Raw genomic sequence first — 16401 nt, 5'->3', positions numbered from 1 at the left:
CAGCTAAACCCAGCATGCACAAGTACAGATCAGTCTTAACCCTTTGAGTGCTAAGGTCACTTTTTGTTGCCTATATAAATATACCCAAGTCGACTTTTTCAGATTTTTGCGCAAAATTTTGATAAAAATCTGAAGCAAATATAATATGTTGTCCATTTGGTCCAAAATTATAAAAATAGATACAGAAAAATTAATGAAATGGGTAAAATGTTGCACTTAAATTTTGGTGGGAAAAATTACAGCACTCAGAGGGTTGATATTTTTGATCTAACAGTACTGTTGTGAACTGTGGGACAGAGTTTTGAAGAATGTACATTTCTTTTGGTCATCTTAAAGCTCTATAAGTTGGAACTGAAGACGTACTGTACTCTCTGTTGTTTTTGCTCATCGTGTAAATTACAATTTCTTGTTCTGTATTCCTAGAATTATTTGAAATACTTGGTGTTCAACTTGTCTGTCCAGACCAGACTTTCATTAGTGACTAATAAAATTGCGTATTGCACACAAAGTATTCCATTTGCAAGGCTAATACTTTATACCTAAGCTTATGTTATACCTCAGCTTATGTTCGTGGGCAGAATAAGCAAATGCACATGTATCATGGAACAAAAATTATAGCTATGTTGTCAAAAGGCAGTGGCCCTTTTGTACTAACATGGTTCTTGTACTTTGTCCGTGACGGGCTTTCGGGTAGGACGCCCCTTGAAATTGAGGAAGTTAAACTATTCTTAAGGAAACTTTAAAATCCATTCCCTCTCGAAATCAGGAATAAAAATCAGGGGTCACTGTGCAAAATTTGGTTTTAGAGAAAAAAATTACCTGATATTTACTGACTCTTCATAGTCAAAATGGCTGCCATCCCTGTGTTGAAAGTCTAACGGAAAAAATAATGTATTTGATTTTCATAACAATAGGGTGAAAGTTTTTATTATTCCAAAAGCTTTAAAGTGAGCCCCCACAATTGGTAGACTAAAAACTTTTGTGAGTTTGAGTCTGAATATCTGACCTTGAGGCACATACCCCCATAATTAAATGCTGAGATTTTGTGACGCTGCTCATTTATGAAAGCAAATGTATGTCAGATCTTTTCTTCAGTCAATTTTGTTAATGTGCAGTCTCAAACTTGAGACTGCTTATGGCTAAAAATCCCTTGTGAGCAATCTTGGATAAGATTATTTGACTGACTCTTTCGTGTCTTAGTGCCAGAAAGAGAACTGTGAGTCAGAAAATGCAGATAAAGTAGATGGGGTTTTCAGATGGTTATGCAGATCTCAGTAAAGTTCATGATTAGATTGTAAGGGCCTGCAAAAATGCATGAATTTGTGAAAAAAAACCCTGAATATTATGCACATTTAAAATTACTAATCCTAATAGTGCTATGATTGATACCCACCAGAAGAGAGAGAAATTAACAAATATCCTTCAAACTCATTGAACAAGTTACGAGAAGTTTTTATTTAACAAATCTTTAAAAATCTCAAAGACTGCTGGTATTCAAAAAGTGGAACATTGTATTGCAGATTTGTCCACCATCAACATGAAACGTCATGTCCACACAACTGTAAATAAACGGAAAAGTGAACAAAAAATTGTACTGAAGAATGATCTGAAAACAAATGGTGTAAAAGATAGGAAATATTCATGTGATTTATCAATTAGAATGACTTCATTTTGTATTCTATACCTTGAAGTGTCACCAGGCTTGAAAAGTAGACCACAAAATCATCAACTCTGTTCTTCATCTTATAAAGAAAGAAAAATCCTATGAAGACATCAGTTCCACTATGCAGGATTTCAGAATTGACTTACATACAATAGCGCCCTCTAGAGTTCATTTGTAAAAATATCTCATCATCTCTTCACACAGCGGAAAAACTGTTCTGGCAGTCGCCTAAGTAGAGAAGGATTATTTTAGTTTTCAAAAAACCCCACTCAACGGTATCTTACCTTTTTGCCCATTTATCACAGAGATTGTTTTGACCTTGATTCCAGTGATAGGTGGGAACCATTACCGAGATACGGAATGCTTGCAATAGGGAGGGTACCATTTGATATTTATGAAATTGTGTTCATAGAAATGTGACATGGTGATTAGATGTGCATCAACCAACTTGGCTGTTTTACTTTAACAATGATGATCTTTCCTATATAAATATCAATAATGAATAAGTTGTGTAATATGAAAATGTCAACCCTCTATGGTACATTCCAGCTAGTAAGTAAATTGATGACCTGTTCATGAATATCAACTCAGTTGATGTGTATTTTCTTGCGTTAATTTCAGGGATAACGATCCAAAGTTACACGTTGTGGGTTCACCGTTCTGGATGGCACCGGAATGTCTCAAAGGTCATCCATACAATGAACGGGTAAGGAGACTATCATGAACTTCACCTTTCTGGCTGATTCAGATCAGCGATATCATTTTGTTACAGTCCAAGAAACTGGGCCAAATCCTTCTTTGGTGGCAGTCTTCTTGTCTCAGACTTTACAGAATAATAAAAGAACAGAAATGTCAATTTTTGGAGCAGACCAATGGTTGGGTCATATACAAATGGTTGGGTCTTATACCAACTTTGGCTGGTAATTTTCAATCAAAACTTCTCTTCCAAGTATTTTAATACACCAGGACATTTTTGCCCAACCTCCCGGTAATCACAAATTTCAACCTTTTGTAGTTTTTGAACACCTTGAAAGATTTATCATAATAAGACCATAATTTACTCATCAGTAATAACGTTTAGTAAATATAGAATAAATAATTATGGGTATTATTATAAACATCCCCTTCATGAAAATTTTGAATTTTGATATGAGGTGGTACGAACCAAGTATATTTTCAGGTATTCCCATTCTGAAAATAGTTTTCCAGATAAATGTAGTAATGAATGGAGTTATGTATTTCTCATATTCATCATTTTTCATTTTCATACAATTTTGTGTGGGAATTATCTCGAGGAGACAGAAAATGTTGCTGCTATTTGCCGTATAATATGGCTGATTGTGTGACTCTTGATAAAATTTTCAGCAGATCATCTCTAAGTTCGACAAAAATATGTTAAGACTACTTTGCAAAAATTTCAGCAATTTGTCATAATCCCCAAGCACCCTGAATCCTGCATTGTACAACTCAATGCTTTAGTCACGTGCCCAGTGCTTCCTGTATATACACGTCCATATTTATTTAGGAAGTGAAATCCCAGGGCACATTGCTGTTTCTGACGCTTCAGATACCAGCAAAAATAAAATAGAAATGACAAGCACATAAATATCCGCCATAAACTCATGGCATAGATACATATATATTACACCGTATTGATTCAATTTCCACCGACAGGCAGGCATGTAGATACGTAGCTGAATGTCAAATTATGATAATGCGTATGGCATTTCAAAAATCTAAACATCCGTGCCGACAAACACGACTGACTGCACGGCAGTAGTCACTACCAAGCTGTACTGCAAATTAGTTGAGCTTGGGTACGATCAGCCCCACCCAGCTCTCACAATTTCATGGGTGAATTTTTATAGTATGTTGGGACTTTGAAAGCACGTATGTTGCTTTCATAGTAAAATATGCCAGGGTGAATTGGAAGTCCTAAATTTCAACCACTCCTTTATTTGTTTTTTTTTTACATGAAGAATTGATGGCTCAGATAGGAATGTACTTTGAATGTGAAATATTGGTATTCCTACCACCCTTATCTATTTGCGCACGTGAACAATGACAACAAAACTCTGCATGTTTTGTCAATGGACATAAAAAAAACACTTTGTAAGTTTTTTATCAGAATCAGGTGGTGCAGATCTCTCCCACCCAGTCAATATTTTCTTTACTTATCCGTTATTTCACAGAAAATATCATTTCAGTAGGATGTAAGAATTTCAAATTTCATTGGTTACTGCATTTACTAAGATGAGAGGACCTCATGACAGTTTCACAAATTCTTTCACATGAACTTAAAAAATTTGTCATGCAACAGAAAAATGAGCCATCTTGGCAAAACACAACATAATATGCAATTTTGTGTTCCACATTGCCTACAATTAGATTGGAACTTGTCTGGCCTCAAAACACAGATCTTCAACAAATAGACGTATAATACAGTGTATCAATAGTTAAACATTAGCTTACAAATATTTTGAAAGCTTTTAAAAAAAAGGATCGACCATGAAAAGCGGATGTGTTTCATTCTGCGTCTTGTTCATCATAATTAAATTTTCAAGTAGTGGCTTGCCTCCGCACTGTGGCAATTCTTTGCATTGGGTGTGTATATTTTGTACACGTATCTTTGTTGTCATATGTAGATGTCACAGATTCTGAGTTCAAAGCAGGCTTTGTTTTTCAATATGTTCATAAAATTAGACTGCAGACAGCCACATGACAGTGTCATGCCCTTTGATAGTCAGTGCAGCTTGAACGTTTCGCTGGGCACAACCCTCCAGCACCACCCCTCAAACCCTTGGCTCTTGATCATAGGGAAAAGCATAATGGTATATTCCACGGCATTTGCCATACTGGCTACATCAGTATTTTAGGCAAAGAAGGCATGAAGAACTGCAGTACAAAACTCTAACTTTGTCTGTAATCAGAAAGATAAAAATTGATTTGCATCAATATTTAGACATCAAATGAAAAAATACCAGTTGTGTAAAACTAATTTATTTTTAGACTACACTGAATTACAGTTTAAAACACATCAGAAAACCCAACAAAAACACAACTTTCCAAGATTTTTGTTGACAAATATCAAAGACTGATGAATTCGGATAAAATGGTAGATAGTTTCCTTCATGATATTGATTGGATTTTTTTGGTTCATTGACAATATGGTGTCATGTGTATGGAGTAATATACAATATTTTGCTGTGTACTGTCGTCTCATGAAAAATTGTCAACATTATGAAAAAATGGAGTTAGTGGTCTAGCCGCCTGTCTCATGGAAACTACAAAATCTACTCAAATTTAGATATTCTGTATGCAACGACATTCTGGATTGGTAACAATATCCGAAAGAGTTGCATGTTTTAGTCTACACATGTAGAGCTTCACTAGTGAAGTACATTTTACTGAAAATTACATACTGTAAACAACTAAACTAAATTTATATACAAATATGGCAAACATGTCCTCTCCAAACAGTCATTCTGAAATGAATATTGTTGATACGTGTCATTTCAGAACATTTGGTTTTAAATGGATACTTGTCGATACTAAAATAAGCCTTGTTGATCAGTGTTTGTACATGACAGAATTAAAGAGCTGATGATGCAGAAAACTACCATATTTAGTTTGGCTTTAATTAAAAAGCTAAAAATTCTGTGCTTCAATGGTTTACCAGCTGCTGTCTGGTTTCATCTGGAATCATTGGTATTACCGGAATGTGCGGCCATTCTTTTGTGCATTGAATTTGTGAATGTAGCCACTGGTTTGACCTAATGGCGCCTTGTCCAATGAATAAAATTGTTCCTCTGAAAGACCCTTATCAACCTGTCATAGCCGAAGTTCAAGGTCACTTGGATGTGTTGGCTAGACTCAGATAAGATAGAGGGCAGCCGATACTGATATTAGCAATGAACGGTCCATGTACAGTAGGCCAGAGTTTAAAATTATTTTTAGCACACACTCTGCAATTGACCTTTGGAGTGTTAAATAGTTATCAGTTCATCTTGGGTTCGGTTGTGACGACATTTGTCAACATACAGATCCTTGTCCACACAGTGATAACAACGTGTGACCCCAGATAGTTCAGGCAAAGAATGCGTCATTGATGCCGTACTTCCATAGTTGGACATTTTCCCAAATTCTTAACATTTCTGTGTGGTCAGAGTAGGAGAACACTAAATTCATAATTTCAGAAAAGATTTCAGCTGACAGAGATATTTGTTTCTATTCAGTGTAAATATAAATGAACAAAAATGGTAGAAGTTATAGAAAATGTTGAAGACTTTTGACAAATTAATTAAAAAATATGAAAATTTTTCATCTGCGTGATTGAATAATTAACACTATGGCCCAGAATTTTTTTCTGGTTTAAAGCATAGGACCCCTGACAATAGTGGTACAATGTATTTATAGAGTGAACTGTGACTCATAGATGTCTATGGAAAGTTTGTTGACCCTGCTGCGTGTGTTGTCGATCTGCCACAAAGGCAAATGCATGTTATGATATATACATGTATGCGAGGACACTGAATAACCCACACTAGAGGGCGCTGTGTAAGTACCCGATGTGGCTTTGTGTGCCATTATTGAGTTGTTTAAAAGACGTCATGCGTAGCCTGAATGATTTGGTTTTGATCAAAGGAATTGATTCTGTAGGATTGTCATAAAAACATCTTCATCTTTCAATAATGTTGTGAATTCAGAATCAACTCTGTATTGCTGATATGAAATTTCAGCGCACAACTGAAAACAATGCCTATAAATAGCACAAGGTACTGAGAAAAACATGTAGTGTTTTGACATATATTCCTCTGTATTGAAGATAGTATTTCCTTTCCTGAGGTCTGTCAAGTGTCATTATTGTTGTGTAAAAAATATCTATGGAATTTCCCTCACCATTTTATGCCACCATGCACACTGGCAAAAAACATGCGTAGGTAGAATTGTGTACCCGAATATATTATGATAATGAGCCATTATTGATGCAAAAGTTTGTTCACCCGTACATTTTCTGATGATGAAGGATGTCTTTGTAAGTTATTGCCATGTCTGTGAGATCTTTGAGAAATTGAGTGAAAAATCTTACAACGGGAACAATCGTTTTATGTTAAGAAAAGAACCGAGATTTCCTTACATCGCCTTTTGTGAGATTTTAAATAATTTATTGAATATAACCAGAGATACTCAGTTTAGTGACCTGGATATATTTTATGATAAGTTTCTCAATATATTTTATGATAATTTGGTTTTCTCTCCGGCAGCAAAGTTTGTTCACCTCATGTTCTGTCTTCTTCGGAGGTTCACGGCACCGGTGTACGTGTGGCTGTACATGTACATGCGAGACTTCACAGTGAATAACAGGAAACGTGTCGCAAATCTCTGTTTATGTCCAGCTGTATTGTCTGTGTAGGATAAATTCAATTAAAAAAGGCTTTTTTTTCCCCCAGTGTACTGGTTCTGGTTGTGAATTTCATTCTGAAATACAGCTCATAGGAAATTTGAATGAAGTCAGGGATATTTTAATTTTTTTATGGTAGTTTCGTTTCCTCATTGCGCAGTTGAAATTCTACAATTTGGCTTGCATCAGGGGAATTTTGTGGGGGCGGTAGGTTAATGCCCGCATGCTGTCACAAGTCGTAGAGGATTTAATACTCAACAAATGTCGTAGACTGTTGTGAAAATAGATCTGATTTGATCACATCTACCTTTGTGTCAAGTGGGTCTGTAATGTTATTTATTATTCTAAGGTCCTTTACGCTTTGTCATTTCAGAACAATTGTTATCCTTCTTAAATCATTGTTCCTTTGAATTCTGAAACACTCACTGTATGTAATTGAATGTGATGCTCTCATTATGATTATCCACCATTTTATACCCTTACTCAAAAATCAAAGCCATTTCAGCTTGATAAAAGTTTGTATTTTTAATGTGGAATTTCAAATTATGATCTAGAATTTCTCCCCCAAGCTCCAAGACCCACAAGCATATAAACCAACCGAACCTGCCGCCTCCACACACAAAAAAAAAAAAAAAAAAAAAAAAAAAAATTTCTATCGACCAATAACCTGTCTGATCTGGTCTATACCGGATTAATACAAATCATTTCATTAACAGGACAACAAGCATGCAGGTTTTTTCTGGTTTTTTTTTCTTTCTTTATCAGCCATTTATCAAATTTCACCAGAAATGTGGAGAATTTCATAAAAATATTCTAACTTTGTTTTTCTCAGTGGTGTAAAATGCAACAATACCTCACGTCATAAATACGTACAGGCCTGAAGCTTACTAAAATGTCTTATTGGAAAACATAGGTAGAGTGTTTTTGAGCTGTGTGGTTTGACCGAGAAACTAGAAAAGAGAGTCAAACGGGATGGATAATGGTTTTCAAGTCTCATATTCAGAACGGCAGCAGAGATTTTCATAGCTGTCATGTGCAGGACAGAAAGTTATTGTCAAATCCATCATGCTCAGAGCAGAATTTACACTGGACTTCATAACTGACATGGTCAGGCTGGCCAGCAGTGCTTGATAATTTTCGAAAACTTTCATTTTTACCTTCTCGTGTCTATTTATAGACAGAGAAGGTATTAGAGTTGAAAACCAATATGCTGCTGTCAAGAACTTCCGTCTGTCAAGACTTCCGTCTGTCAAGATCCGTGGACGTCATGCTATTGTGATGGGTCATATCATAAACTGGTGGGGGTGTTCATGGCAGGTTGAGGTGTGGGAGAACGATTTGAGCTATGACAAAAATCAAAAGGGACTTAGCGGCATAGCCACAGTGTTAAGCCTTTCTCCAAAGTTTCTTAGTTGACTACAATCTATTACAGACTACTTAGCTGACGTTAGGGGTACTCACTTTGTGTTTGCTCACTCTGTTAGCGCTAGTGTTTGGTACTGAGTTGCGTGGATATCCCCTCATGGCCTCACGTGATCTGGGCCTGTTGCATAATCTGCAGAGATGATCATATGCCTCCGAGTCTGAAAACTGTCATTGTGTAAGCCTGTCGGCATTTTCCTTGCATTTTTTCTCATTTAATTTTGCAAAATATCGGCGAGTACCTCAATATTTCAAGATAACCCTTTCTTCCCAATCGTTTCCTGGAGTTTCAGAGTCATATGAACGAAAATGAGTGAAAGTTTTAGACAGGAAAATCGGACGTCGGCCATGTTCAATGTTTACAGTACAATCAGAAGTTTACGTGGAGGAATTAACCAACAAACACAGGAGTGTTCATGATGCCCGCCCTCTAGAGGCAGACCCTCCTATATGAAGTACCACATTTGATGCTTGTGGAAAGCTTGACCACACAATGGAGCATTTAAACTTTTAGAAAATGACAAACTGAATAAGAAGGTATTCAGAAAATGTCAAATACTGAAGAAAAATGCGCAAATATTCAAAATAAACAGGTTAACTGATTGGTCAGCTATAAAAAACAATGAAAATGTTTATGATCAAAAGTTTTTGAGATGCGCACATTTTAACAAATACAGAAATTATTAACATTATAAATATAAGACCAAACTATTTTTTCAGGGATGGGACAGGTTGGAAATGAGGGGTGAGAGACAAAGGCACTCCTATTGCTGCATGTGGATGCAGCCACACCATTTCATTTACAGCATACTTATTCACTGTGTTGTGTTCAAGTTCCATATTGTCTGACTGTCATACAAGGATAACATAAGCAAATCAAATCAAATTAGAAAAGGATCAATGCTGTTGTGTGGATTTTGCTGAACATGGCTGATATTTCGCCCTTTTTATTTGGTATCCAGCAAAGGCATATTTTGATGTAAAGTCAAAATTAACACTACATTGCTGACAATATATTTTACCGTTTCTGCATGAACTTTTCTTTTTTAAATTATAGTATATTAGTACTTCAAACAGATTAACAGTTATCGTGATGTCAACCCATAATTTTACATCACAAAGACTGTAATTCTGCCAATTTTCTTTGTTTTTCAGTCATTTTATAAATTTTGCACTGCACAAGATGATTGAACAAATTGCAATGTTTGAATTTGTAAACTCAAAGAATAAAAATCCTTTGGTCACAAATTAAATTATTATTTTTTGAAAAGAAATTTACTCTTAAACACTTTTAGCATATATTCTTTACACGGTCATGTATTTCAAGGAAAATATGCCTATTAAAAACAGTAATTTCTTCACTTTCAATTTTTTTCAATATTATGACAATTATCAGCCATGAGGTTATACAAACACAAGACCAGATAAGCGTTTTTCATCATTTCCACAGGACTCTTTGGAAAATCCATTAAAAACAGTTAAAAGTGACTGGAAATGATCACTTGGTATACATTTAATTTACAGATGCCAGGTTGTGTATTTCACATGCACTCAGGTCAGTAAGGAAGTGCGTCATTACTATTTTGGACTGTTAATCTTATTTCTGAATTGTTTAACTTTTTTCCACATTGAACTATCTTTAGGCAGTTTATACTGTAGCTTAGAATTTTTTTGATTGATGTATTTAATCATCTTTGGGTTCTTTGGGTCCATATCCCACCTCATGCCCCTACATCATCAACTATTTACCAACAACTCCATGCCAACAACCAATTACCTGACCTGGCCACACATTAGAGAAGGTACAGCGTCATTGACGGTATTTTCATTTTCCAGAATGGGTTATCTCTACAACATCTCTATACTTCATGTTAAATAAGGTTTTCGTAAAATTTTTGAAGTCCTAATTCCAGAAACATTCATGAAAAAAATGTGAACTTCATAATTTATCTTGAGAGATTCAAACAGCCAAAGTACTTTAGTCTTTTGATTTCCATCTTTTGATAATGTCTGTCAGAGTCACTGTACTACTGCTCACCAGCACTAAAAGTTTCACTGTTTCTCTTAACTCTGCTGCCTAGAACGTATTTTGAAATTTTCCATGAAGGTTCAGTAAAATATACAATGATGTTTTTCCCTCCATGTCTCCACAAAAATTGCCATTCTGAGAATGAAAATGCATCACTGTTTCTGTAATCCTGAATGGTGAAATGCAAAATTTTTTTTTTTTCAACTTTTCCGTGAGATGTTTTTATGTGGAGGTTATATAGCCCTAACATTGTGTTTTGGTTGCCTGTTTGTGTGTGCTGTCTTGCCTGGTAGTAGTTTGGCCATTTTGAATTTAAAATATCAGTAAATTTAGGTAATTTGTTTCCCTTGTACCAAAATTTTGCATAGTGACTCCTGATTTTTATTCCTCATTTTGAAATGTGAAAGAGAATGGTTTAAAGTTTTCTTGAGTAAAATTTTAGCAGAAGTTTTAATGTTTCAGTTTTGAGGCACAAACCTGCATGTATCGGTAGTGTGCTGGACTTTGATACCATCAAAGGTTTTTCCGGACAGCCAGACTTTTCTCTTACATTCATCTACTTGAAGTGAGACCTCACCTCTACCCTAGCGCTACTCGTCCATTGTGTGTGTCAGTCACTCTGACAATAAAATAACTGCTCTGCCAGGACACAGTACTCTGCTATCACAAAAGAACGTCTACCAGTATGCTTGACTGGGGTTTCACCGTCCAAGGGTTAATAACACACTAGCTGGTACCATGCCAAAACTTTTTAGGAGAGTTGCCAGTCAGGTACAGTATCTTGCACAGTGGAATCGTATTGTTATGTAGAAGGTTGGGTTCATAGGTCACACTGGGTCACGCTGTACCTAAAAATGTTTGAGCAACCCTGGCTATGTACATGTATGGCTTGCCGCGTGGGAGGCAAATATGGCAAATGTTAAAGATATTCAAAGTATCAGTTGACGAGACCGAAAAATAGACCGAACAATAGCCAAGCTGTTGAGTGCATTTTGGCAGATTAGGTTGGATCCGAAGGGGAGGGACTGAGTGTGATAGGGGAGAGGGGAGTCCCTATTTGAGGTTTTTGAGGGCGGCATCCACTGGCATAAACCAATACCTGACATTTAAATGTCTTCAAGCTGAGGTATACTCATTGCAGGCCAATTATTTGTTTTGCCGTATCAAATGTCAGTCTGAGGTCTACATTGCCACGTATGTTATAGAGCAATTGAAATGCGTAATTTACCTCACTGACACATTATAGTCATGTAGGTGTCATGATCAACAATAGGGATCTCCGCTCTTGCCTGTCAAGAAAGTCAGTTGCTTGTTTGGGGTTAAAATTTACCTGTGACTCCCTAGCCTTTTCCACTACCATAAACCGTTTATCTCTGAAAACATTTTAATGGTTCTCTTCTCTGTGTAAAGTTTCATCGTGTTGTGGTTGCATAGGGTTGCATAGCCTTAAATCTGTATGCAGAACCCAGAAATGAGAAGACCGGTTCTCATAGTCTTTGATCAGATCACAGTACTATTGTTAGCAGTCTTTCAGAGAAGTGCAGTGCGATATCGGAATTCACGACATCCAGTCCCATGTGATGTATCTCTACATATAGCCTGGCATTCCAGATATGAATAGAAAGGTTTAGTTGAGGGACCTTTAATGGGGTCAGACAGTGTGTGATACAGTTCTCTCTTTGCTACTACTGTCTGGTCCAGACAGACACATTCCGAACTCTGTACTGAAAGAGCGGTTTGACATCTGGCGAGGACCATAAACTGACACAATGCGTAAACCTCATATCATGCACATCCTGTTGGCAAGCTTCCATCGGCAAAATGCCAAAACTTTACCGCCGCAAATGTGGTCAGTTGGCCAACTCCTCAGACTGTTTATAAACATTAAATGTCATTTCCCATCAACCTTGTACACTGTATATGTATATTTGGCATAAGGAGCTGCTGTGGACCACTCGGTGTCAACCTGATCTAGTCAACCCTTGAATGTACAAAAAGTATGACGATCTAACCAAGTATGAAAATGTGAAACAGTTTTGAGTGTGATTTAAGGTAGTATGCACCTCGAAAGTAAAAGACTTAAACTTTTGCTCAAACTTTCCTTAAGAAACATTTCAAATATTCTCTTTCAAAATCAAGCATAAAAATCGGGGGTCACCGTGCAAATTTTGGTACTTGAGAAACAAATAACCCAAGATTTACCGATGTTTGAAATTCAAAATGGCCGCCATCCCCGTGTTAACTCTATGGAGAAAAGTAAAATTTTCGAATTTCGAAAAACTAAGCCGGTAAAAAGTTTTCATACACCAGGAGCTTTAAAATGAACCCCCACAAGTGGTATATCAGAAAAGAATTTTAAAAGTTTGAGAGTCCGAATGTCTGTCCCCGAGGCGCGTTCTTCCTTAAACCAAGTTTTTGGACTGAAACACTGTTCAGTGATCTTTATGATGTTCACAAAATGCTACACCTCTGTGGTGATATGCTGACTCTTTTAATAAATTTCAACATGTACATGAGAAGTTATTGGTACATTTGAAGCATTCCCTGAAATGAAACCTGTAAAATCTCCTGTCTCTTCCTGATATAAACAAATGGAAAGGGTTGCAGCAACCGAATCAGAATTCTCCTTCAAAGATTGATTATTTGTTTTATACACATACAAAGTTGAAGGTAACATCAAAACATGAGCAGTCAAGACAAACAGATATTTCATGATGTCAACATGTGGTTGTGTAATTCACAACATTTCATAGTCTCAGGGTAGGATATTTTGTTTTGACTTCACTTTATTGCGAGACAGTGTGATCCCACTACTTAGTGTACCATAGGTCAATCATACATATGTACAGTAGGGATATTAGTACAAATGCTCTGATCTTTTTTAGGTTGTTTTCCACAGTGTTTGACTGTTGTCCACACCTCCCCTCCTTGCTGCTTGCCCCCACTCTTGACACTGTAATACTTTCAGATTTCCTACAAACACTTCCTGCCCTGTCTATCACTGTCTGTCTCTTCCATGTTCCTCTCTGCATCATGTATTTACACACACACACATGCGCCAATTCACACACTCACCAGGACATCACTTTCTCTCCGCTTGTACATCATACATACACAGCTGCATATCTCTCTCCATGGCTCTCTCTGTACGTCTTTCTCTGTCTCTATCTGTCTGTTATCTATCTGTCTGTCCATCACTTCAGACAAGTACCAGAGATTCTGTATAGTCAATATATAAAACCAACACATCATAGTCTCATTGGCAATGAGTGCTATATTGAGTTGCCTTAAAGCCCCCACTCAATTATCAGATTTATCTAATATAAATATGATTTACTTGATATTCAATGGAAAACAAAAGAATGACAAACTGTTAATGGGCTGTTGACACACTAATGCAAGAATCTGGGATTGAGAAGGGTGCCTTTAAGTTTTGGCAGCATGGACCGTTGAAATTTAGGTCAAGGTCAACAGACTGTTGACTGTCTGCTGTTGAGTTTCTTGTGATGTTTGTCTTTTAGCATTACATACCTACACATATGCTTGTCTGACCTGTTTTGCAGACACACCAAGCTAATACTTGGCTTGGCTAGGATTGCACTAAAGTGTCATCTTATCCCAACGCAAACTCCATCAATAGCTGTGCGTACCAAATGATTGCTCTGTAGTTTCAACATAAAAGGTATACTAACAGTGAAACTTGGTTAATGTGGAGTAATCCTATGGATATTGGAAAGGGGGAACATTCACGTCATCTGTATATGAAAGAAAGCAACAGATTTTGTAATTGCTGAAAATGTATTGTAAACTGTCGGACAACAACGCAACTGAAGAGGTAATTGGTCCTACGGTAATGGACCAGAACGTGCCATATTGAAAAACAGTATTGCATTTTTAGCATTCTGTACATACATCATTGTCGGTTATATTGTGTCTGTCGTTTGTGTCTGTCGTTTAAATGGTGTAAAGTTCCACATACAGGGGTGTGTTCCACTCTCAGGAACCAGCTTTGAGTACCTGTATCATTTCTCTTTCAAAATAATCCCTCCCTTCAACAGGTGACCCAGTTAGGTGTTTTGTCTTCAGTGTGTAGACCTGCAACTACAGTTAATGGTCCAGTCCAGGTTAGAAGGATTTTGTTTCAGTAGGTGAAAGGTGAAACATAAATTTGTCACCAGGACACTACTGAATATACACAAAATATTGTCTTTTTTCGGCACAGAATGAATTTAAACTATAGAAAATAATACAATAGTCAATAATGTGTTGTTGAATTGAATTTATTGTGATCACAAGGGGATCAGGAGAAGTTATGTTTCAATGAGTGTATTTGCTTTGTAAAATGAAATTCAAAGAGAGATAAAATCTCACTGAATGGAGAATGTGTTGATACAACCTGGTGTGGCGTCAATGACGCATTTGATAAATATGGATTTGAAAGGCTTTCTCAGAGCTCAAAACCAGAAAGTAGTTTGCCAAAATAAGCAGATGTTGCATTTTGTATGAAATGAGTGACCAAGTAGAATTGCGCAATGCTACTTCCTTACCTGCAATATTTGTTTTGGAGATCATAAGTGTATTCAAATGGACACGGGCTGTGATTTTCGGTAATAGGTTTATTATTTTTGTTCCAAAAAAATTAGTATTGCTCATTCTCATCCTATCTTACTGTGAATAGTATGTAATCTAGCCTTGCGAAAACGATGCTTTGTGTACATATGACTGGTAATGTTATTGTTGACAACTGAATTCTGTTCTGGTCTGAAATTTTGTTCGCCAACAATAACGCGTTTTTTCGACACTGCTCACCCTGATCTATTTGAATAAGTGAAACACTAGGCCTTTAGCAAATGATCTTTTCCGAGGAACAGGAGAAACTACATCAAATAAAGGACACAGTAATGCTGGAAAATGAATGAAAAGTAGAGCTTTAATTATGTTCTCACTACTGTTGCCCTGATTGTTGTCTGAAAATGAGTAGAATTGTACACTAGTGAATATATTTGAGAAAACTTAAGCTGGCCGCAGATAGCAGTGAGATTTAGGACATTGATACTACCGGTCTGAAAAACCACCGCCACGTGGCAATGAGAGACCAGCATAGTGCAATCACATTGGTTTAATTCAGGTCAAGGTCATTGGGAGAACCGCTCTCCAAACATATTTTTATGTAGATTTCTTGTTATAAAAGGCAGTAGAGGATATCTTTCAATATATCATCTGTAATAGTAGCCCTTTGTAGCATTTAAGTAGACACAGTTTAGATTAATAGATTGGCTAAGTCAATATCATTTCTGATACTGTGTATATTTGTCTATTGATAGGGAAATTTGTTTGACCCAATTCTGACTACATTGATTGACAACTGTTCACCCAATGGCAAGTTCTTGAAATTCCCGTTGTACTATGAATAAGTCTACCCTACGGCAAAATGGGACAGATTTTCAGACTCCAAAACTTTTTTCTGGTCTTTTGTGACCTTTCTCTTTCTTCTCATTTTGAAACCTATTGGGAAAATAAGGTTTCCACCATATTGTTTGAATGAAATATTTTTTTTTCACACAAGTTGGACACGTGTGTATACGGAAGCTCTTTTGAATTTCAAACAGCAGAAGCTTTGATGTACAATTTTCTCCTTGATACAAAACTTTGGCACAATTGCTTGTTATCACTATTATTGATTGTAAAGGAGAATACGTCGTGCTTTAAAGTTCACTTTAGCAAAAAATAAAGAAATTAAAAGTTCAAAATGTTAATTTTTTAAGTAGAATGCACATCAGGGACAGATATTTGGATTCTCAAACTTTTACCATATTTTATTGGTTTACCTTTTGCAGGGGCTGATTTTCAAGGTCATAGAGTAAATAAAGTCTTCACCAGTTTAGT

The 16401-nt window shown here is 36.4% G+C and overlaps 1 protein-coding gene across 1 annotated transcript in view; it reads left to right on the top strand.

Annotated features, from left to right (window-relative positions):
- The window catches only part of LOC139138777 (dual specificity testis-specific protein kinase 2-like), a 72774-nt gene that overhangs the window by 44399 nt on the left and 11974 nt on the right, over positions 1-16401 (top strand). The window contains exon 6 of the mRNA XM_070707302.1: positions 2285-2369. Within this exon, the coding sequence (XP_070563403.1) occupies positions 2285-2369 (85 nt within the window). The remainder of the gene's footprint in view (positions 1-2284; positions 2370-16401) is intronic.

The sequence above is a fragment of the Ptychodera flava genome, chromosome 8 (genome assembly GCF_041260155.1).
Source record: "Ptychodera flava strain L36383 chromosome 8, AS_Pfla_20210202, whole genome shotgun sequence".
NCBI classification, from domain to species: domain Eukaryota; kingdom Metazoa; phylum Hemichordata; class Enteropneusta; family Ptychoderidae; genus Ptychodera; species Ptychodera flava.
The sequence above is the reverse complement of the archived record's forward strand: the minus strand, read 5'-3'. Positions and strand labels throughout refer to the sequence as shown.